The 22981-nt window shown below is 48.2% G+C and overlaps 2 protein-coding genes across 5 annotated transcripts; one reads left to right on the forward strand and one right to left on the reverse strand.

The window, feature by feature from the left end:
- Positions 1–7531: 7531 nt before the first annotated feature.
- LOC118077798 (ribonuclease pancreatic-like) lies at positions 7532–21477 on the forward strand. 2 transcript variants are annotated; one of them, XM_060281794.2, is made up of 2 exons: positions 7532–7698; positions 20144–21477. In XM_060281794.2, the coding sequence occupies exon 2, from the start codon at positions 20160–20162 to the stop codon at positions 20589–20591; it is 432 nt and encodes a 143-aa protein (XP_060137777.1). In that variant the 5' UTR covers positions 7532–7698; positions 20144–20159; the 3' UTR covers positions 20592–21477. The 2 variants fall into 2 exon arrangements, with proteins under 2 accessions (XP_060137777.1, XP_060137776.1); XM_060281793.2 differs by having other exon boundaries at positions 7534–7698; positions 20141–21470.
- Positions 8722–16646, reverse strand: LOC132593058 (uncharacterized). 3 transcript variants are annotated; one of them, XM_060281792.2, is made up of 3 exons: positions 16095–16646; positions 13971–14103; positions 8722–11575 (listed from the first exon to the last, which is right to left on the reverse strand). In XM_060281792.2, exons 2-3 carry the CDS (start codon positions 14086–14088, stop codon positions 10596–10598), a joined length of 1098 nt encoding a protein of 365 aa, XP_060137775.1. In that variant the 5' UTR covers positions 14089–14103; positions 16095–16646; the 3' UTR covers positions 8722–10595. The 3 variants fall into 3 exon arrangements, with proteins under 3 accessions (XP_060137775.1, XP_060137774.1, XP_088511126.1); XM_060281791.2 differs by having other exon boundaries at positions 8722–14103; XM_088655000.1 differs by having other exon boundaries at positions 13971–16646.
- Positions 21478–22981: the final 1504 nt, after the last annotated feature.

Consider the following 22981-nt stretch of genomic DNA (forward strand, 5'->3'; position numbering starts at 1 on the left):
TCTGAGAAATGTGTCCTTGCTGCAAAGCCCTTTTAGCATGTAAAGGACTCCTTAAGTTATCTAGAAGTTAGGTAACGGTCCTCCGAGCTCCAGAAGCAGTTTAATCATGCTGGCCACATGACCTGAAAAGCTGTCTGTGGACAAACGCCATACCTGCCAATTCTCCCGCAGAAAAATACAGGATCAGCAGCAGCAGCGGCACCGGAAGTTGTCCAGCGGACATCTTGGGGGTGGCCACATGGCGGCGGCCATCTTGGAGGTGGCCACCTCCCAGATGGCCGCCGCCATGTGGCCACCCCTGAGATGGCCGCATGCGTAGAAGCTATTTCCGGCGCCAGCGGCAGCCATTTTCTCGTGCCCATAGATGGGCAAACCGGCACCAGAAAAATGGCTGCCGGCAGGAGCAGATTTAAGGGAGATTTATGGGAGAGGAGCTCAAACGGGAGACCACTGGGAAATGGTAAGGAAAAACGGGGGTTTCCCGGGGAATACGGGGTACTTGGCAGCTATGACAAATGTCGGCTCCCTCAACCTGAAAGCAAGATGAGCCCAGCACCCCAGTCGCCTTTGACTGGACTTAACCATCCAGGGGTCCTTTACCTTACCTTTACCTAGAAGTTAACTTTTATTTGAGAGACAGAGTGTCTCAAAGACAGCATATCCTCTTGCAACTTCATGACTCATCTAGGCATTCAGATAACTAAAGCTAGGGCAAGAGGATTGAGCTATTGACCTGACATATCTAATGATATTGAGAAGGTGGTTGGAAATTGTTGCGCTTGCGCTAGGCTTGCTCTGAGTCATCAAAGGGAACCACATAAACCACAGGTGGTTCCTGAATTACCATGGGATATGTTGGGTGTAGATGCAGTTGAATATGGCTCTTCCCCTTTTCTTCTTGTGGTTGATGATTTTTCAATATTGAGAAGCATTGAGCCTGCCTTGAAAGACAGCAGTAACTGTGATTGTTAAATTTAAAGTCAGTTTACCAGATTTTTTTTTCCCAATGAATCCGGGGACACTTTGCAACTTCCTACTTAATAGATAGATTTTGTCAGGGGACTGATTTGTAAATCCGGGGACTGTCCCTGGGAAACAGGGACGTCTGGTAACCTTAGTTTAAAGCTATGTTCATTGGTCATGGAATTCCTGGGATAGCTGTGTGTGATAATACAGTGGTGCCTCGCAAGACGAATTTAATGCGTTCTGCGAGTCAATTTGTTTTACGAAAAATTCGTCTTGCGAATCACGGTTTCCCATAGGAATGCACTGAAATTTCTTTTTTTGCCCATAGGAACGCATTAATTAAATTTCAATGCAATCCTGTGGGAAACCGCAATTCGCAAGATGAATTTTTCGCAAAACGAATTCATCTTGCAAGTCACCATCAGATCGCAAGACGCATTCGTCTTGTGAAAAATTCGTCTTGCAGGGCATTCATTTTGCGAGGTACACTGTATGCCCTTCATTAAGAGTGTTGACTGTTTGCTCATGATTGGGGGTTTGAACAAGGCTTCAGAAGCTGTTCATCTGGTGGCAATTTCGTTATTCAACAAAACCAAGCAACTGAGACTGCTAGAAACTTGAGATGGTGACCGGCCCTTCTCCTTGCAAGGCATGTTAAAGGGGTTCCCTTTATCTATCTACCCTTGTTGCTGTTTAGTCGTTTAGTCGTGTCCGACTCTTCGTGACCCCATGGACCAGAGCACGCCAGGCACTCCTGTCTTCCACTGCCTCCCGCAGTTTGGTCAAACTCATGTTGGCAGCTTCGAGAACACCGTACAACCATCTCGTCCCCTGTCATCCCCTTCTCCTAGTCCCCTCAATCTTTCCCAGCATCAGGGTCTTTTCCAGGGAGTCTTCTCTTCTCATGAGGTGGCCAAAGTATTGGAGCCTCAGCTTCAGGATCTGTCCTTCCAGTGAGCACTCAGGGCTGATTTCCTTCAGAATGGATAGGTTTGATCTTCTTGCAGTCCATGGGACTCTCATGGATCACTGCCTTGTCGTGGCGAAGGGGCTTGAATAAGTCAGAGAAGCTATGAGCTATGCTGTGCAAGGCCACCCAAGACGGACAGGTCATAGCTGAGAGTTTAGACTAAATGTGATCCACCTGGAGAAGGAACTGGCAAACCACTCCAATATTTTGCCAAGAAAACTCCATGGACAAAGACAGCAGGCATATCCATCTACGCTACCCAATGCCATTTCTACCACAAGAGTGTTTGCTGCCCATCCCAGCTATACCTTTAAAAGGACCAGCTGCTGTCTTGCCCAGCCTCCTTCCCCCTTTTCACCATGTAGAGGAAACTTACCCATTTCTCGCTCCCTTCCTCGGTTTAGAGGCTCTCTCTGTGGCTTGTAGTCCCAGAAAGGAATTTAACTCCCAACAACAATTGCCTATAGGTTGAATTTTTATTTTTTTGCTATTCTTTCAGTGAGTAGCAGTTTTATTAGACAACTCTTGTTCTTTGTCAGAACTTGGTGGAAACTGCAGAGTAGACAGCTAAAGGGCAGCCCCATTAAGAGGCCCTGAGAGGTGAACAACCCCTGGTGTTAACAGAAATTCTGAGGGCTCCCTTGGACAGAATAAGGACTCCAGCCAAGAACAATCAGAGCAAAACAGCAGCCAGTAGGCTTGGTATTTATTAAAGAAAACTGTTGTGACAGGACCCCACCTGCAACAAGGCGAAGCAAGATGGAAGTCCTGCATTGAAGAAGACCCCAGCCTTTTATCACTTACCCACCACCAAGATACACCCCCCCCAAAATACGTCGCAAACACATCACGCCTATGTCATAACTACATCACAAAAAGGAGGGGTTGAGGTAGTAACGCGAGCACTTTGTCACCTATATTGGCTTTCCTCTCACCCCCTCCCCAGGTACATTCCAGAGGACAAAAGAAGAAGTTCACAGTTTCTTGCAAGTTGGCCACTGTCTTTGTTGTAGTTGGTGCTGAATCCACTCCAGAAAGAAGGTTCTTTGTGAATGAGATAGTTCGATGTCTAGCACCACTGGGGGTGGAAATGCCAGGTTGGCAGAGTATGCTGTGGATGTGATGTCACGCCTGAAGGAGTATGGCCGCTTCTTGCACCTCTGGAGCCACCCCCCCCCCTTGATAGTCTTCAGCTGGTCTGGTCACTTGGCCACCTCAAGTTTCCAGCACTCCCAGTCACTTGTTCTTACACCATTCCTGGGCCCTTAATGCTGGATAACTTTCCCAAGGAATGTCCTGGATGCCAGGAAACCCAGCCAGATGAGTGGGGTATAAATAAAATTATTATTATTATTATTATTATTATTATTATTATTGGTTTCCGCCCTCACTTAGACCATGATATGGGCTGCCGGTGACTACACAGAAACATTATGTTCACGTTTTAAGTATTTTTTAAGAAGCGCTTGGGCTCAGAACCCTTTGCAGTTGTTTTTCGTGGTTGAATTTCTTTGGAAATGGAGTATATGGTTCTTGGGAAGTAACTAACAGCAATGCCAGTAAAGCCTGCCAAATGATAAACCTGAACCAACAGAGCCCTGGAAGGATTTTTATTGTCGGCGTTGCTGGGGGGGGGGGTTTAAAGGGCCATTATTGTCCTTTGCTCAAATGATGGTGCCTACATTTGCAGACCACCTGAATGAAGCTCACCAATCAAGGACCACCATTTGGGAAGCCCTACTGGGGGGGGGTTAAACCACAGAGCCTCAGGCTTGCCGATCAGAAGGTCGGCGGTTCGAATCCCCACGACGGGGTGAGCGCCCGTTGCTTGGTCCCAGCTCCTGCCAACCTAGCAGTTCGAAAGCACATCAAAGTGCAAGTAGATAAATAGGTACCGCTACAGTGGGAAGGTAAACGGAATTTCCGTGTGCTGCTCTGGTTCGCCAGAAGTGGCTTTGTCATGCTGGCCACATGACCTGGAAGCTGTACACCAGCTCCCTCGGCCAATAACGCGAGATGAGCGCCACAACCCCAGAGTCGGTCACGACTGGACCTAATGGTCAGGGGTCCCTTTACCTTACCTTTACTGGGAACAATTGTGTTTTTCTGTTCTGCCTTTAACCAAAAGAACAAAAATGCAACAGACAGAAACATTTCCACTGATGTGTTCTTTCCTAGTGCTACCTGGAGATGCCATGGATTGAACCCTGACCTTGTACATGGAACACACATGCTCTGCTACTGTCCATTGTGGGGATAGGGGGGGGGAGTGGTGGGAATGAATTTGGATTGTAAGTGGAAGAAAATGAATTTTTAGTGGGATAAGAGAGTCATGGAGAAGGAGAAAGGCCCAGTTTCCAATTTTAAAGTTCTGGTGTCTCAGTAAGATAAGCAGGTGAGAATTTGGTAATGTATCCTGGCCTGAAGCCATCCTGGTACAGCAACAATACTGAAAATGAACAGGTTGCCTCTAATGCTCCTTTGTCACTAGGTGGCAGCAAAAAGCAAGGATTGAACTCTCAGCTGGGGAATCAGCAAGAATGTTGGTCAGCCTACAAATATTAACAGTTGCATTTCTACAAATAAGTGCTGTGCTTGGTTCATTCCATTCAGATAATCAGGTTTTCGAAACCAATTTCTCTATTTATGAAAACAAACGGAATGTTTTTTTGTTTTTTATTTTTGCATGCCACATCAGAAACAATAATAAAGTCAAGACTGGGAGTGGGGGATATTTACATTTTAGACCAAGAGTAGGGTTGCCAGACTCTATAGAGGACAGGACTTGGGTGCCTTTCATTGCCCTGCTCTCTTTTGAGTCTGGAAACCTTAAAGAGAAACCAGCAGACCCTTTGTTTAATTTCCAAGCAAAGGGGGGGGTCGTTTTATCAGCCTGGGGGCCACAGTTCCTTCTCTTCAACCTTCCATGGGCTCCGTGCCAGCAATGGTCACAGCAACAAATGAAAAGCTTATATTTGTGCTGTAGGTTATTTTCTACACACTCATACAAACACCTTATCTTCCTTCCAGAGAAACAGTAGACATGATCAGAGCTTAAGGGCACATTCCAACCATTCAGAATCATCTGGGGTGGCAAGCAAGACCACGGAGCATTGTTTTTTTTCCCCCAGGAAATTTCAGAAGGCTGCATTCAGCCCCTAAGCCTGAAGTCCCCCATTCTCCTGTGTTAGCCCCAACTTTAATGAACTTATGGGGGTGTCTTTTTATACAGCAAGTCAGCATAAATGTGTTGGGGGGGGCATTTTCATTCTGCTCAGGGGGACCTGAAGTTCTGCCCTGATGAAGGCACATGAACCTGTGACAGCATTAAATCTAAGCAGGTTTCAGGCTGTTTGCAGTCTGGAGAAAACTTTTTGTGGAAGCAGTTCATTTAAGTTACTCTGAACCCTCTGGAAGAAGAACAGTGTCTAACTTATCTTGACTCCACCCTTTGTACCCATCATCTGATGTGCATCTTTTGAAAGCAAAAAAATAAATGCTGTTTCTTCTCCCCAACCCAAGGGGTTTGTAAACAGAAATTGGTGTCCTCTCAGGAAATATCCATGCAGAGCAGGGAGGAAAGCTACCTCCCTGCATACTTCCTAAAGGAGTCTTGCAGCAGAAAATATTAAGTGGGATCTGTACCTCAGCTCACACAAGCTCTTAACCCCTTAGTTTAAAGGTAAAGGGACCCCTTACTGTTAGGTCCAGTCGCGGACAACTCTGGGGTTGTGGCGCTCATCTCGCTTTATTGGCCGAGGGAGCCGGCGTACAGCTTCCATGCCATGTGGCTAGCATGACTAAGCCACTTCTGGGGAACCAGAGCAGCACACGAAAATGCCGTTTACCTTCCCACTGTAGCAGTACCTATTTATCTACTTGCAACTTTGACGTGCTTTCGAACTGCTAGGTTGGCAGGAGCTGGGACCGAGCAATGGGAGGTCACCCCGTTGCGGGGATTTGAACCGCTGACCTTCCGATCGGCAAGCCCTAGGCTCTGTGGTTTAGACCACAGCGCCACCCGCATCCTAACCTCCTAGTTTAGGGGATCATTATTGCCGCAAGGAATCCCGATGGCTCCCTGTTTGTGGAATGCTCTCCCCGGGGAGGTTTGCCTGGCACCTTCATTATACGTTTTTAGGACCCAGGCAAAAACGTTCCTCTCCAACCGGGTCTTTGACTAATTCATATTCTACAGTCTTTTAAATGTGTCTGTTGGAAAGGGGGGGGTATTGTTTTGTTGTTTTTGTTTTGAATACTTACTTGTGCTTTTATCTTGTATTTTATTCTGTGAACCGCCCTGAGATTGTTCGATGAAGGGCAGTTAATAACACAACAACAACAACAACAACAACAACAACAACAACAACAACAGTTAGAATTAGGTAGCCATGTTGGTCTGCCATAGTAGAAACAAAAAGAAAAAATTCATTCCAGTAGCACCTTAGAGACCAACTAAGCTTGTCATTGGCATGAGCTTTCATGTGAGAAGCATGCATGCATGTGCACTAGAGACAATATGTACACAGCCATTCTCCATGAAGATATTTAGCTTCTAGGAATTTAATCATGACGACAAATATGGTGACTTGTAGTACTAAGATGTCTCTAAAGGACAAAGCAGGGGCAGTAAATTACCAGGAGGATATACTAGAAAACAGGGTACAGTGGTACTTTGGTTATTGAACTTAATCCATTCCAGAAGTCCGTTCGGCTCCCAAAACCATTTGAAAACCAAGGCATGGCTTCCGATTGGCTGCAGGAGCTTCCTGCACTAAAGCGGAAGCCGCGTCGGACGTTCGGCTTCCGAAAAGCGTTTGAAAACCGGAACACTTACTTCTGGGTTTTCATTGTCCGGGAGCTGATTTGTTCATCAACTAAGTCATTCGAGAACCAAGGTATGACTGTATATCCCCAGTGGAATGGGCATGGATAGAAGCAATCTAGCAACCTTAGTATTGCAATCTTTGGCAATCTGATTTCAGAATTTGCATTCTTTATTTGTCAAATATTTGTAGGCCACCTTTCAGGTCTTACCCTTTGAAGGTGGTTTACCACAAGAAAAGTGCTACAAAATACCAAGAAGACAGTAATAGTAATAAAATAAAACCAACCAACTCAGCCAGCCAATGAAATCATAGCCCACAGCCCAGCCATTTGTCAATATTCATGAGTAGTTATTAAGCCTTTAAACACATTGAGTCAAAGTCATTTAGGGCTTTAAAGATTAAAAACAGCACTTTAAATTGGGCTCAGAAATGCGGTGGCAACCAATGGCACAGTAATGGCCGCAAAAGCCCCCACTTCCCCACAGAAAAACTAATGTGGGAACCTTGACTTGGGCCTGGAAATGAACTGGCAACAAGACCTGGAAGCTTGCCAGCTTGCCTAGTGAAACAATGACCCTGGCTTGCTCTGGTGCATATCTGGAGTGATATAAAGAAATCAGCAGGTGTAGGTAAACATTGTCCCCTGTTCATTTTACCACGACACCCCTTTCCTATCGATGCTACATTCTTTTTTTTCTATTCTTTTTTACAGAGCCATGTTGTGTAATTGTTGGTTAAATTTCAAACATTTCAGATTCCTTTTTTTAAATTCTCTGGTAAACTATTGGGTAAGTGGCTTCCCCCTGTACCCTGCCTCTTTCCCCCTGTACCCTGCCCCTTTTAAGTTTTTGAGCTTTGGGCAGCAGCAGCTGGAAGGACATTCTCGCCTCTTCGAAAAGTCATATCCATAACTCAAGACCAGATTAAACTTGGGTAAGTTGTGTTTTTGTATATTCTATTGGAAGCCACCCAGAGTGACTGGGGCAACCCAATCCAGATTAATTAATTCATATTTGGGGTTCTGGCTCCTCTAAGCTGCTGATTTGCATCCTGAGGAATCTGAAATGAGATCCTTCACAAATAAGGAAGCACAGCCCTTGAGGAAGTGGGGGCATGTTCCCCATCTAAGAAAATTTAATCAACTAAGAAAATTTAATTCCCCCCCAGGAAGTGTTGATCCCATTTTACAGAGGTATCACTGAAACTGTTCTCTGTAATTCTATTACTGCCTGGTATGGCACAGCCTCCAAGATGAACAAGAAAAGGCTCCAACGAGCAGTAAGAATTGCAGAAAGGGTAATTGGTGCTAGTTTGCCTTCAGTAGAGACACTTTATGCTATCCGAGCTAGGAAGAGAGCAGAGCGAATTGTTGCAGATCCTTTGCATCCCGGTCATCATCTGTTTGATCTACTTCCATCTCGGTTTATGAACACAATTGGTTCCGGAAGTCTGTTCATAAACTGAAGCGTTCATAAACTGAAGCGAACTTTCCCATTGAAAGTAATGGAAAGTGGATTGATCTGTTCCAGACAGTCTGCGGGGTACTTAAACTGAAGCGTTCATAAACTGAAGCAAACTTTCCCATTGAAAATAATGGAAAGTGGATTAATCCGTTCCAGATGGGTCCGCGGAGTACTTAAACTGAAGCGTTCATAAACTGAAGCATGGGTGTAATTGGTTCCGGAAGTCTGTTCATAAACTGAAGCGTTCATAAACTGAAGCGAACTTTCCCATTGAAAGTAATGGAAAATGAATTAATCCGTTCCAGATGGGTCCGCGGTGTTCATAAACCGAAAATTCATAAACCGAGGTGTTCATAAACCGAGGTTCCACTGTACACAAAAACAGCTAGGCACAGAAACAGTTTTCCCCCTTGTGCCATCAAAGTGTTAAATTTGTAATTGTGTAGCGGAAGTAGAGGGCAGTTATGGGTGGGGTTCCTTTGCAGTGCTATTGTATTGTGCAACAGTGTTTGTGTGGCAATGTCCCTCCCTCCCCGGAAATAACGGACACGACACAGTGAAATAAGGTTAAGTGGGTGAAAAGGCCACAACTTTATTGGTTAAGGATGTTGAGCGGTATTGGCTTAGGCATTGGACCCTAACCGACTATATCCGACTGTAACCCGTGTGTTACAGTCTGGGAGAAATTAACCACCAGCAAGGAGCCCCCAGTGATATGTATCTACAGGGCCACCTTCTGTGGCCACCGTTGGGGGGTGCTCTCAGGCCCTGACCTCCGTAGGCCCAGGACAAAGCTACCGCCCCCGGAACCCCTTTAACGGGATTAAATCTCCAAATTTGGGCAGAGGATGACGTACTCTGCCCCCCCCATTCTTGTTCTATGCAGATTTCCAATGCCTAACCACCAAACCAAGTTGTGACGAAATGCTATGAGGTAGGCGAAAAAACCAGATTGGCTAATCCAAGTGGAAAAAATCCTACCCGGCCCCACGGCCAACCGAGGCGACCGACTAATTCCATAGCAGCGTCGGCCTACCTGCCTATCTGCCTAGCCAAGAGGGCGGGTGGGTGGGTGATCCGAAGCTTGCGGTGCTGTGCGACGAAAGAGGCAGTGTTCCCGCCTCCCTCCAGATTTAAACGGGGAGAAGGGCCCGCCTCCCAGCCGGCCCTATTGGTCGGCCGGGGTGTGACGGAGGCGGGAACGCTGCTCTCGCGAGAGGGCTGAGCTACAGCCCCCTCGCGAGGGTCGAGACGGGCCACGCCCACAACACCACCTCCGTGAAATGCGGAAGTGGTTTTGTGTGGCAATGTCCCTCCCTCCCCGGAAATAACGGACACGACACAGTGAAATAAGGTTAAGTGGGTGAAAAGGCCACAACTTTATTGGTTAAGGATGTTGAGCGGTATTGGCTTAGGCATTGGACCCTAACCGACTATATCCGACTGTAACCCGTGTGTTACAGTCTGGGAGAAATTAACCACCAGCAAAGAGCCCCCAGTGATATGTATCTACAGGGCCACCTTCTGTGGCCACCGTTGGGGGGTGCTCTCAGGCCCTGACCTCCGTAGGCCCAGGACAAAGCTACCGCCCCCGGAACCCCTTTAACGGGATTAAATCTCCAAATTTGGGCAGAGGATGACGTACTCTGCCCCCCCCATTCTTGTTCTATGCAGATTTCCAATGCCTAACCGCCACTCGAGCCCAAAAGGCTCGCCGCCAATACCCTCACACCCGTAACCAATGCTCTATCCCCTTAATTATGTCAGCTAACCAGATGTCGTTCCCTTGAGGGGAAAGGTGAACTCCGTCGTTACGATACAGGGCTGCTTCAGTGCGTACTAGTTCTGGGTGGGAAATTATCTGACCATTCAAACTTAGGACCCTGCGCAATACAAATGAATTCAAAAGCCTCCTGGTTCTGTTCAAGGCCTTCGGGCAGAGCCCCTCACGCCAAACGCGCCTCTGCAACAAGGCGGACCATAGCAACGACATCCCCGGGAAAGAAGCCAGCAGCTTTTCAAAGTCCTCAAAGATAGTCCATTTCAATTTCACTGCGTTCTGATACGCCAAATCATTCTCCCCCAGCTGTATGACCAGCGCATGGGGGGGCCCGACTGAAGCAGCCCTTTCCAAGACAGCAGGCAAAAGTTCTTTCCAGCGCATACCGCGCCTGGCAATCCACGATACTTTCACATTTTTTGGCAGGCCGAGATCACCCCCAAGGCCGGTTTCCATTGCCCTTACTTTAGCCCAGTGCACAATGCTGTGACCCGCAATCCACACATTGATGCGGCGCACACCTGAAAAGGAACAGTGACAAACAGGGGATCAGTTGATGGGTGACTGGGGATCAGTATGATTTGCAATTACGAGGTAGGGCGCAGATAACTTCTATAAGCGTTAGACTTCCACCTTCCTATGTCTTGGATCCTTTCAGCTGAAAGGCCCAAGTGCATAGCTGAGGTTGCTGCACCGATACGGAAGGAGTGGGCAGAGAACTGGCTCGGGTCAACGCCACACAGAGCGAGGGCCTTGCGTAAAACCCGTGTGAACTGGGAGCGTGTGAGCTTAGAGCTGTCCTGGTGGACCAAAAGAGGATCTGTGCCGGTCGGTCTCTGATATAAAAAGTGCCTGAGGTCCCTTACTGGACAAGGGCCGAGGCCACCTGCTGCAGGGAGGCGAATGGTGGCCCCTAATCCCCGTTGATCCGTTTTTGAGCGGCGGATGTGCACTACTGCCACCGAGCTTGATAAAGCCACATCCTGCATGCGGATCCCCCTGGAGGACCCGTCTGGATGGTCCTCACAAACTACTTCTCCGACTCTGAGGGCCCCGAAGTATGCTAGCGAGAAGGCCGCGGAGAACAAGCTCGCTTCATACGGAGACCAGCAAAGAGACGTCAATTGACTGTGAATCTTGCAAAGCAGGTCAAATGTAATGGGCCTCCTGGGGTCGGCGGCTGGTGGCTGCAGCCTACGCCAACCTTCCATGGCCCTGCGCAGGTGGAAGTTATCGCAAGGGTCCGTGGAGTACAGAGATTTGCTGAAAAAGGAGATCGCTGCCGTATGTAAATTAAGAGTCTTGGTCGCGCGGCCCAATTCCCTTAGGTGAACCACATAGCGCATGACCTCCCTCTCTGTGGGGGGGCCCAAAGGTGAAGGGGAGGGACCCTTGTTTCTGAATTTAGAAAATTCTGCCCAAACGCGTTTGTACGAGCTCAGAGTCGAGGGGGCAACCGATGCGAATACTCCCTTCAAGATTTCTCGCTCCCAAGGTTCCATAGGGATTCCGGGAACGGCTCTGGACACTGCTGCGCCTCCGGTGCCAGCAAGCGGAAGCGGTCCATCTGGAAACGAGACAACGCATCGGCGATATCGTTATTGACCCCCGGGACAAATTTGGCCGTGAAATGCAAGTTCAGCTCCAGGCTGCGCAGCACGAATGCCCGCAGAAGGGCAGAAACCCTCGTGGAACGGGATGATTGTCTGGACATCACGCTGACCACCGCTTGATTATCAGTCCGGAAGCAGACTCTGCGGTTCCTGAATTCCTCGGCCCACAAGTGCACCGCCACCACAATTGGGAAAAACTCCAAGAAGGTTAAATCCCGTGTGACCTCCGAGGCATGCCAGCTGGCGGGCCAAGGCTGAGCGCACCACCTGCCCTTGAAGTAGACACCGAAACCCAAGGACCCGGCTGCATCTGATTGTACTTGGAAATCTGAACGCAGGCTCAGATTGTCCTGCCAAAGGGATACACCGTTGAAGTGATCCAAAAAGGTTAGCCAATTCTCTAGGTCGGCTTTTACTCCCTTGGGTAAACGGGCCCTGTGGTATGGGCGCTTCAGACCTACGGTAAGTCTAGCCAGGCGGCGGCAGAAGGGGCGTCCTGGCGAAACTACCCTGCATGCAAAATTGAGATGTCCAAGCAAGGATTGAATCTGTTTAAGCGTTACTTTTTTAAGGGGAATCAGTTGTAAGATTAATTCCTTAAGAGCGGCCAGTTTATCCAAAGGTAAGCGTGATGCTTGGGCCACGGTGTCCAGTTCTATACCCAGGTAAGTTAGGCGAACTACTGGCCCTTCAGTTTTTCCAGCTGCAAGTGGCACCCCAAGCTCTCGAGTAAGGGAGGCGAATTCTTTCATGAGCCTCTCACACTCCCCATTATTAGCCCTTCCCACGAAAAGAAAATCATCGAGATAATGCGTAACACCTGCCAGGCCTGTTTTAAAGCGGAGTGCCCAGTCCAGGAATGTGCTGAAGGCCTCGAAAGCTGAACATGCGACAGAGCAACCCATCGGCATGGCTTTGTCAATGAAAAACGCACCCTCGAACTTGAAACCTAACCACTTGAAGTCATGAGGGTGAACCGGGAGGAGCCGGAATGCTGATTCAATATCGCATTTGGCTAGCAGAGCTCCTTTACCGAATTGTCTAACCAGCTTAACAGCCTGGTCGAAGGATGCGTATTTCACTGTGCAAAGGTCCTGTGGGATGCCGTCATTGACTGATTTGCCGGGTGGGAAAGATAGGTTGTGTATAAGCCTGTATTCGCCTGGGGTCTTTTTTGGTACCATGCCTAGGGGGGGAAATGTGGAGGTCTGGTATGGGAGGTGTCATAAATGGGCCCGCCACCCTGCCTGCAGCTATTTCTTTATTAATTTTCTTGATTGCTATATCTGGCCTATCGCGGACGGACTTTTGGTTAGGTGGGTCACCAGTTAACGGTGGGGTATTAACTGGAATTTTGAAACCCTGCGAGAAGCCGTCCCAAATGAAGGAGGAGGCGGTGGGATTAGGATAGCTGTTTAACAGGATGCGCAGTGAGGAAAGTTTTATGGGGGTGAATGCCAGGGACAGGGACTTATTAGTATCTACTCTGGCTAGGGGTAGGTCCCTGAGCGGCACCTTGGGAATTCCTGGGGCCCTGGCCTGAGCTCCCCCCTCTACCTCCACGAAAGGGCTGCTTCCCTTTGTAGCAGGAGACTGCAGGATGCTGGGCGAGACATTTGTCGCACTCATGTGCGTACTTACAATTGGGCCTCTGACAGAGGCCCTTGTTGTACTCCCAGCAAACCCTGCGACGCGGGTCCTTCCTGGGTTCAAACCTGGTTGACCTTTGCGGCTCCGCCTGCTTCTTTTCGACGAAGGGCACCACGTGGTTACTCCAGTAGTGCTGATTCCTTTGATCCCAGCGCGTCCTTGAGTTCTGAGAGGCGTTTCTACGGAAATCCTCATCGTAGTTAAGAGCCGCCGCCTCCCCCGCCATCGAGTAGGCCAGCCTCACGTCCGCTATGTAGGCCAACAAATGCATTGCCCTCTTGGGGTATGCTGCCGCAATTACTGCAAGCCAAATGTGTATACCGTTCTGCCAATTCTCAAAAGTGCGTTCTGCACGCGGGGCTCTATACCTACGCTTTCCGAATTGCTTCCTTTTCTCCCCCTTCCCTAACATTTGGGACAGGGGCAGCAGCGTGAAAATATCGATGTAATCACCGTTCAGAATCTTCTCGCGCTTCCGATTAGACAGATGGGACCCCAAAATTATGTCAATATCGGAATTGGTGGAGGATTTAGCCTCTGGCACCAGCGCACCACCCCGGCATTCCAGGGTGCCGTTAAAACCCTTGCGATGTGAACTAGAGCGCCTCCTGTGTACCCAAAAAGGAAGGCCCATCTGGTCTTCAGCCACCCCCCAATAATCCTCCATGGGAATGTCCGCATCCGAATCGGACGACGTACCTGAACCCTCATCCGAGTCGTCCTTCCTGCTGCGCTTCCTCTTCTCCGACTTCTTCTTTGCTTTACCTCCGGTCTGGCCTGTCTCAACGCCCGCCGTCTCGCTGGGGGGTTCGGCCATGGAACCCGCTGGCAGCTGGGGAGGAATGGGATCTCAAGATATCTGAAACAGACTGAGCAGACATGAGGGGCGAAACTGGTGCGCGAGCCTGACTGTGAGTGGGCTCGAATGCGCCCTGGGGGGCGTTCGAGGAGGCCGTTAGAGGGGCCTGAGCCAAGGTCTGGACCTGCTGCGCGGCCTGCAAGAAAGAAGCCGATGCGCCCTGCTGTGCGCCCAAATCCTGTTGTAAACCACGGAGTGAGGCGACCAGGGGGGGGTTACTGGCGAGCCTAGCGGCCTGAAGAAGGCTATGGGAAGCTGGTTGGGAAGCTACTGCCATGGCCTGACTCTGTTGAAACGGCGCCGCCTGAATAAGGCTATGGGTAGCTAGTTGGGAAGCTTGCGCCACGGCCTGAGACTGTTGCAGGGTCTGGAGGGACACAGCAGATGTGCCCGGCTGAGCACTCATGTCCCGCTGAATGATGTTATGGGAAGCTGGTTGGGAAGCTTGCGCCATGGCCTGACTCTGTTGAAGGATCTGGAGGGAAGCAGCTGATGTGCCCGGCTGAGCATCCATGTCCCGCTGGGAGCCAGAGGGCGAGACAGCCGATGCACCTGACCCTCCCCCCTCACTAGACTGGGAGCTGAGAAATGAGAAGGCAGAGCTAGTTAACTGACTATTGCCAAGGGGGGATTCAGGAACACAGGATTGGGAATTACCAACTCCATTTTGTACCCCCCCGTTCGCAGATGCAAGCGAAACACATAAAGGAGCAAGCGTGGAGCACAGTGGTCCTAACTGATTACAAATGTTCTGTAAGTTGGAAGCCACCTGGGCCAGTGCCTCTGGGCTAAAGGAGGGAGGGCCTGATGAGGCATTGCCAGCTTTCGCCGCTGGGGCAGCTCCCTTAGAGGATTTGCTGCGTGTACTGCGACCCGAGGACATGTTCCTGCCTAGTTCTCGGAGCGCTTTAAGAGATTTATTTACCAAGCGAACCTAGTCAAGGCCTGACGCTCTAAGGCTAAGTGGTCCCTTGCTAAGCAACCAATTCAGCTGGTACTGATTGAGTCTATTCCACAAGTACAAGTAATTAACCAAATAAATCAACTACACTAATTCTCCCTATGAACAAATTGTGCTGGTTGAGCCAGGGTCCCTTTAAACGCAGGATGCTAAACCGTCCTATAAATTGCTGCAATAGGAAACAAATCAAATTACCAGCAGAGTGAGTTAGCAACAATTAAAACGACATTAACTTGAACCAATTAAAATTGAACCAGCGTCCCTTAAAACGCCAGATGGTAAGCAATACTATAAACTGATGCAAGCTGAAACACTTCAAATATTAGAAATTGCTGCAATAGTAGACAATCCAATTACCAGCAGAATGAGTTAGCGGCAATTAAAATGAAATTAACTTGAGCAAATATCAATCGAACCAGCGTCCCTTAAAAGCAAGATGTTAAGCAATACTAGAAATTGATGCCAGAGAACCAATCACATTACAGGGGAATAAAGTAAGCCTAACACAAATAATGCAAAGCAATAACGACAATAATAATCACCAAACGAACACAGACTGCTAATTAAACCCAACAGGATTAAATAGGGGCTAAACCATCCCCCACCCCCCCAAGAACCAATATAAAAATGATGTAGCCCAGCCGCTGATCCCCAGAGTCTAGGCTCTAGGACAAAAGTAATGCAGCAGCGTGCAGGCAAACTCAATTGCAGCAGCAAAAGAATCGCAACTATGGAGGGGCACTCAATAAGGCTGGCTCAGCCGGCACACGTGGACCTTCCCAAAATGGCCGCCGCAGCTGGCCCACGTGTCCACTCCCAAGATGGCCACCGAGATGGCCACCGAGAACAAGGCACAGAGATCAGTAGACAAAAATCATACACGGAACGAGGAACAGGGAACAGGGAACAATAGCCAAGCACCGAAAGCACCAGGGAACAGGAATTGCTATCAGAGAGAGGCACTAGTCTCGAATGTGAAAGGCCGCGCAAGCAGCGAGCTCACCACCTGGTTCGGTAGCTCCCCCGAAGGCTGGCGCTTCTGGCTGGAAGGTCGCGAGGAGGCAGCCGCCTCAGCCCTAGCCGACGTCGCAGATACTGGTACGGCCCCGCTAAAGGAAGCCCAGGCGCCTCCGCCCGAGACCGGCTCCACAGCAGAGCTCTGGGAACGCGGGCAAATGCTAGGAGGCGCAGCGGTGAAGACCCGGCTCCCGCCGGGGGTGCTCCTGCTCCTGCGACCGTCCGATGGTGAACCGGCTAGGCGATCCCCCCCCTAGATGCCCGCGCGTCCCTGCAGAGGCGACAGCTGGACCAAGCAGAGGACCAGGCTCCCGAGCCGACTTCCTGCTTGCGGTCTGGGGAGCGCACGCACCGCCCAACAGCTGATCGGCGGAGGCGTTCGCCCGCGCGAGGCCAAAAGGCAACGCGGGAGCACGGAGAGCGCGGCAACGAAAACCTGCAAGGAAAAAAAAAAGAGAGAGAGAAGGACAAGGCAAACGATCCAGGCTAAGTAGCACGGCAAGAAATCGGGAGCTCAAAGGCTGATCCGAAGCTTGCGGTGCTGTGCGACGAAAGAGGCAGTGTTCCCGCCTCCCTCCAGATTTAAACGGGGAGAAGGGCCCGCCTCCCAGCCGGCCCTATTGGTCGGCCGGGGTGTGACGGAGGCGGGAACGCTGCTCTCGCGAGAGGGCTGAGCTACAGCCCCCTCGCGAGGGTCGAGACGGGCCACGCCCACAACACCACCTCCGTGAAATGCGGAAGTGGTTTTGTATGAAGTACAAAAAAATTCCTTCAGTAGCACCTTAAAGACCAACTAAGTTTTTATTTTGGTATGAGCTTTCGTGTGCATGCACACTTCATCAGAAGTGGTATCTGATGAAGTGTGCATGCACACGAAAGCTCATACCAAAATAAAAACTTAGTTGTCTTTAAGGTGCTACTGAAGTAATTTTTTTATTTTGTTTCAACTCAGACCAACACGGCTACCTACCTGTAACTGTATAAAGTACGTTTACATTGCAATGTAGCCGGAGCAAAATTCCAAGTATGTTGGTACTTGGCCAATAAATTATTATTCTATTCTATTCTATTCTATTCTATTCTATTCTATTCTATTCTATTCTGTCTTTAGTAGACAGAGCTTAAGGGAATTTGCCTCCCTATAATGTCCTCAAAATCACACAGTTCTGCACCACTTTGCCAGGCCAATAGACAGGACATTTTGTAGAACTGTAATCTTCTGATGTTTGGAAATGTAATATTTGATACCAGAGACTGTTGGGTCTGCAATGAAGTTTGATGTGGTCCCTGGGATTTTATGCAGCTGAATAAATGATACCAGCTGACTAACTGATATGCAGGATATAAACAAATATACTAATCATAATCATACTCATTATTTTTGCCAGAGTTGAAAGCACCCTTGAAATCTGATAATGCCTCTTGCATACTCTGTCCTGCTTTGAGTGGGACACCCCGGTATTACTGAAACCATCCTAGCTTCTGATTGGCTCCTGGGATGTTCCATTTTGGCTTCTGCGAGAGTGTGGCTCTGAAATACGTGCATTTTGTGGGGACTATGCTCTTGCACAAGTACAGCCCAAAAAAAAAACACCTTGATTTCCATCTGCAGCATGCTGGAGGCTATTCCCTTGCTTGTCTGGATGCAACACAGAAGGAAGTGTGCATGAATCCATGCAGAAAATATCCTAGTAAAATTTACATTTGCTGCTTGACACACTTTAACCGCTTGCCTTTGGCATGTGGCCCCCAGAAGGTAGCCCAGAAAGGAATGTGGCTCTTGGCTTGAAAAAGATTCATCATAACTTGCTGCAGTGGGATGCAGTGTAATCTGGCAATTACTAAAGTCAACCAGCCCCCAGATTTCCTGAAAGGAAGAAGGGGGAAAACATAATGGTGGGAGATAGGCGATTACAAAGGTTTATTTAACAGGGGGAAGGGTGGAAGCAAGATGATGATTCTGATTGTTACGCAGTTTAAGGTAGGTCCCTAAGCAACAAAAGAGGAGGGGATGGAGCCCAACATTTGAGTCATCCATATAGTTGAGTCTCTGAGTTTCTGCTGCTGTTGGGTCTGCAAAGCCATGGGATGGGACGCAGCTGTTTGTCTCAGGCCTTGCCAACACTTCCAATTGTGCCCAGCTTAGAAAGCAGAGGTCCGAGTGGTTTTCACTTGCCTTGCTCCTTTCCAAGGAATTCATGGAAATTAAAGTGTGGCTAAGCCCTCAGGCTCCTTAACGCCCTGGCTGTGGAGCTGAATGAAGGCTGCTCTGTGAACACAGCTGGTGCCAGCACCTGTCATTCTTGGGCAGCTCTTAAGAACCCCAGATTCCCATCATTAGCAGGGCTACCTGAAGATTTGTAAGATGAAATTGCTACCGCATTTTCCTGAAAATAAGATACAGTGGTACCTCAAAAGACGAATGCCCTGCAAGACGAATTTTTCGCAAGACGAATTCATTTTGCGAAAAATTCGTCTTGCGAATCGCGGTTTCCCATAGGAATGCATTGTAATTTAATTAATGCGTTCCTATGGGCAAAATAAGAAATTTCAATACACTTCTATGGGAAACTGTGATTCGCAAGACGAATTTTTCGCAAAATGAATTGACTCGCAGAATGAATTAAATTCATCTTATGAGGCACCACTATACTGTCTTATATTTATTTTTCCTCCAGAAGACACCCTATGGCTTATTAGGATCTAGGAGTCTTGGTAGACCACAAACTTGACATGAGTCAACAGTGTGATGTAGCAGCTAAAAAAGCCAATGCAATTCTGGGCTGCATCAATAGGAGTATAGCATCTAGATCAAGGGAAGTAATAGTACCACTGTATTCTGCTCTGGTCAGACCTCACCTGGAGTACTGTGTCCAGTTCTGGGCACCACAGTTCAAGAAGGATACTGACAAGCTGGAACGTGTCCAGAGGAGGGCAACCAAAATGGTCAAAGGCCTGGAAACAATGCCTTATGAGGAATGGCTTAGGGAGCTGGGCATGTTTAGCCTGGAGAAGAGAAGGTTAAGGGGTGATATGATAGCCATGTTCAAATATATTAAAGGATGCCATATAGAGGAGGGAGAAAGGTTGTTTTCTGCTGCTCCAGAGAAGCGGACACAGAGTAATGGATTAAAACTACAAGAAAGAAGATTCCACCTAAACATTAGGAAGAACTTCCTGACAGTAAAAGCTGTTCGGCAGTGGAATTTGCTGCCAAGGAGTGTGGTGGAGTCTTCTTCTTTGGGGGGTCTTTAAGCAGAAGCTTGACAGCCATCTGTCAGGAATGCTTGGATAGTGTTTCTTGCTTGGCAGGGGGTTGGACTGGATGGCCCTTGTGGTCTCTTCCAACTCTATGATTCTATAATTCTATTTTCAAGGGATGTCTTAGTTTTATTACACGTCCAGCCTTGCATCTCCCTTCAAGCCCTCCAGAACTGCGCCTATCACTATGTCTTATTTTCAGGGTATGGCTTATATTGCGCAAATGCTTAGAAATCCTGCTGTTGCTTATTTTATGGGTATGTCTTATTTTGGGGTACCTATTCAGGTTGAGTAATATAATACTTTAGGTAATGATATAACAAGGATAGGAAACGAAGCAATATGTAAATATGTAAAGTTAAATTTTGTAAACCATCAGACGGGAGGGAGGAAAGTCATTAGGCTCAACTGAGCCAAAGAGATAAAATATGAGGATATGATGTTAGATAATGTGATTATATGTAAAACCAATAAATTCTCATGTATATACATATATCCCAGACTCCTGGCAGGACTCATTGACTGATTCCTGCCCTGTGGTCCCCCTTGCTTAAATATATTTTGTCATTTATTCATTTAAATAAAGTCAAATGGGGCAGGACCTCCCATTCATGCCAATCATATTTAACTTTGTTTCCATAGAGGCTTCCCACAAATGCTCTAAATTCTACCACCACATTTCCTATAGGGTATATAAGGGTTCTTGTCCCACCCCCATTAAGAAATAGGCATCTCTTTAACTTCTCCCCTTTTTCTTCCTTTTCCTCCCAGTAGATTCTTAGACGCCACCATGCTGGTCTCTGGCTGCCTGCTGGTTCGCCTGGCCGTCCTTCTCAGCGTCCTCCTGGTGCAGTCCTGCAAAGGGCAGTCTTGGGAAGCTTTTCAAAACAAGCACATTGATTATCCCCAAACCCGAGCCTCCAACCCCAGTGCCTACTGCAACCTCATGATGGTGAAGAGGAATCTGAATCCGAGTAGATGCAAACCGAGGAATACTTTCATCAACCATGCCAAGCAGTCTGTCCAAGACGTCTGCGGCAGTGGTGGGAAGCATTGGCAAGATAAATTCTATGACAGCATCGAGAACTTCCCCATGATTGACTGCAACTTCACCGATGGTAAACCTCCTAATGACTGCAAATACAAAGGCACAAAGACCTCCAGGCGCATTCGGGTGACCTGTGAAAACAAGAAGCCTGTTCACCTGGAGAAGGTGCTGTGATAGGCAGAAAACCATGCAAGCCATTGAAGCCAGAATGCTTCTTTGGCCATTTCTCCCTGCAACGCATCCACATCGTTGGCTTTCCCCAGTTTAACAGTCATTTCCCTTTTCCAGGGGACCCTGGGAGCTGTGGCTCTAAGGGCAATGACACCGGGCTTCTAACTAAGCATTCTGTTGCTTTCTCTCAATGGCTATTCTCTCAATAAAGCTCATTCTATCAAAAGCAAAATGTGTGTCTCTGTGCCTACATTCTGCCTATGAAGAGCTCAGAAGCTCTTTACGAGTGAAAGCAGGAAATCAGAGAAACTTGTTTTCTCCCCAGAGAGAATTAAGGAAATTAAGGCAAACCTCCCCAGGGAGAGCATTCCACAAAGAGGGAGCCATCGGAATTCCTTGCGGCAATAATGATCCCCTAAACTAGGAGGTTAGGACGCGGGTGGCACTGTGGTCTAAACCACTGAACCTAGGGCTTGCCGATTGGAAGGTCAACGGTTCGAATCCCCACGAAGGGGTGAGCTCCCGTTGTTCGGTCTCAGCTTCTGCCAACCTAGCAGTTCGAAAGCATGTCAAAGTTGCAAGTAGATAAATAGGTACCACTCCGGCGGGAAGGTAAACGGCATTTCTGTGTGCTCCTCTGGTTCACCAGAAGTGGCTTAGTTATGCTGGCCACATGACACGGAAGCTGTACGCCAGCTCCCTCGGCCAATAAAGCGAGATGAGCGCCACAACCCCAGAGTTGTCCGCGACTGGACCTAACAGTCAGGGGTCCCTTTACCTTTAAACTAAGGGGTTAAGAGCTTGTGTGAGCTGAGGTACAGATCCCACTTAATATTTTCTGCTGCAAGACTCCTTTAGGAAGTATGCAGGGAGGTAGCTTTCCTCCCTGCTCTGCATGGATATTTCCTGAGAGGACACCAATTTCTGTTTACAATCCCCTTGGGTTGGGGAGAAGAACAGCATGTGGTGTTTGTGATGAGTAACAAGTAACTAAAGAGTTAACTGTGTACTGTAGCACCTGACCACTGAGGAAGATCATGTTACAGAATGTACCAGAAGTGTTTCTCAACACTATGTTGACGGGTATAGGGCTCCGTTGAGTTGTTTATGACTCAATTAGGAGCCTCTGATTATCGCCCGGCGCGCTTCCTCTCCGCTTCTCTGCTTCCGTAGAACCGGGCTGGCAGTAAAACACACACACAGCAGAGTTCTTCTTCTCACACAGCGAAAGCTTGTATAGCCGTTGGATAAAAAGCCTCTTAAGAACACACAGAGTCCAAAGTGTTCTAATAACTACTTAAGTTTATTCTAGAGAGAAAATAACAAACAACCTGGTGAGAGCGCAGACATCTTGCGACCGTCTCCCAGGCAGAAACGAAACCAACTGCAACATACAGAAACACTTCTGGTACATTCTGTAACATGATCTTCCTCAGTGGTCAGGTGCTACAGTACACAGTTAACTCTTTAGTTACTTGTTACTCATCACACCCCCTCTCACCTGAACACTGGGGATGGCGGGTATCCAAACTTACCCCAAAACCAACCCTTCACAGAATTCCCCATGCCGTTGGAAACTCAAGGGTTTTGTGAACCCATCTGCTAGGTTCTCTTGGCTTGGACAATACCTCAACTTCACCAAGCCTACCTGTATGCTCTGACATACGTTTCGGAAGCGGATGTCTAAGTGTTTGGTTCTGGCCTTGAACTGTCCAGACTCCGCCAGTCTCAAAGATGGTTGATTGTCGCCCCAAACAGTGATGGGCTGGCTACAATCACCCCAGATTTCCTGGACCAAACATCTGTAGTACTCCAATTCAGTGCATGTCGCAGACAACGCACAGAATTCGGCTTCCGTGGAAGACATTGCTATTAGGCTTTGCCTGCGCGACCGCCAACCAATCAGGGCATTTCCAAACTTGACTACCAAACCAGTCGCTGACTTCCTGTCCTCCTGATTGGCCCAATCAGCATCTGCAAAACAAGTGAGTTGTGGCTCACCTTGCGCTGACATCTCCAAACAATACTCTTTGGTCTCCTGCAAATACCTAAGCACTCTCTTAATGCCATTCCAAGCATGCACGCTAGGTTTCGATGCTTCTCTACTGAGCAAATTGACTGCAAAAGCAATATCTGGTCTGCTCCATTGTGACAAATACAACAGACTCCCTAGCGCTGACTGAAACACTTCAGGACTCTCAAACGCTACTTTGTCCTTCACTTGTGAATCTTTCACAAAGTTTGTCTCCATGGGTGTTCTGACCCCTTTACAATCAGACATTCTGAACTTCTCAAGCAAATGTTCAATCTTGCCTTTCTGACTGAGCAAAAAACTTCCATCCTCAGTTCTGTCTATCTGTACACCTAGATAAACATTCACTGCACCTAGATTC

Source organism: Zootoca vivipara, chromosome 12 (genome assembly GCF_965207765.1).
Source record: "Zootoca vivipara chromosome 12, rZooViv2.hap1.1, whole genome shotgun sequence".
Lineage (NCBI taxonomy): Eukaryota > Metazoa > Chordata > Lepidosauria > Squamata > Lacertidae > Zootoca > Zootoca vivipara.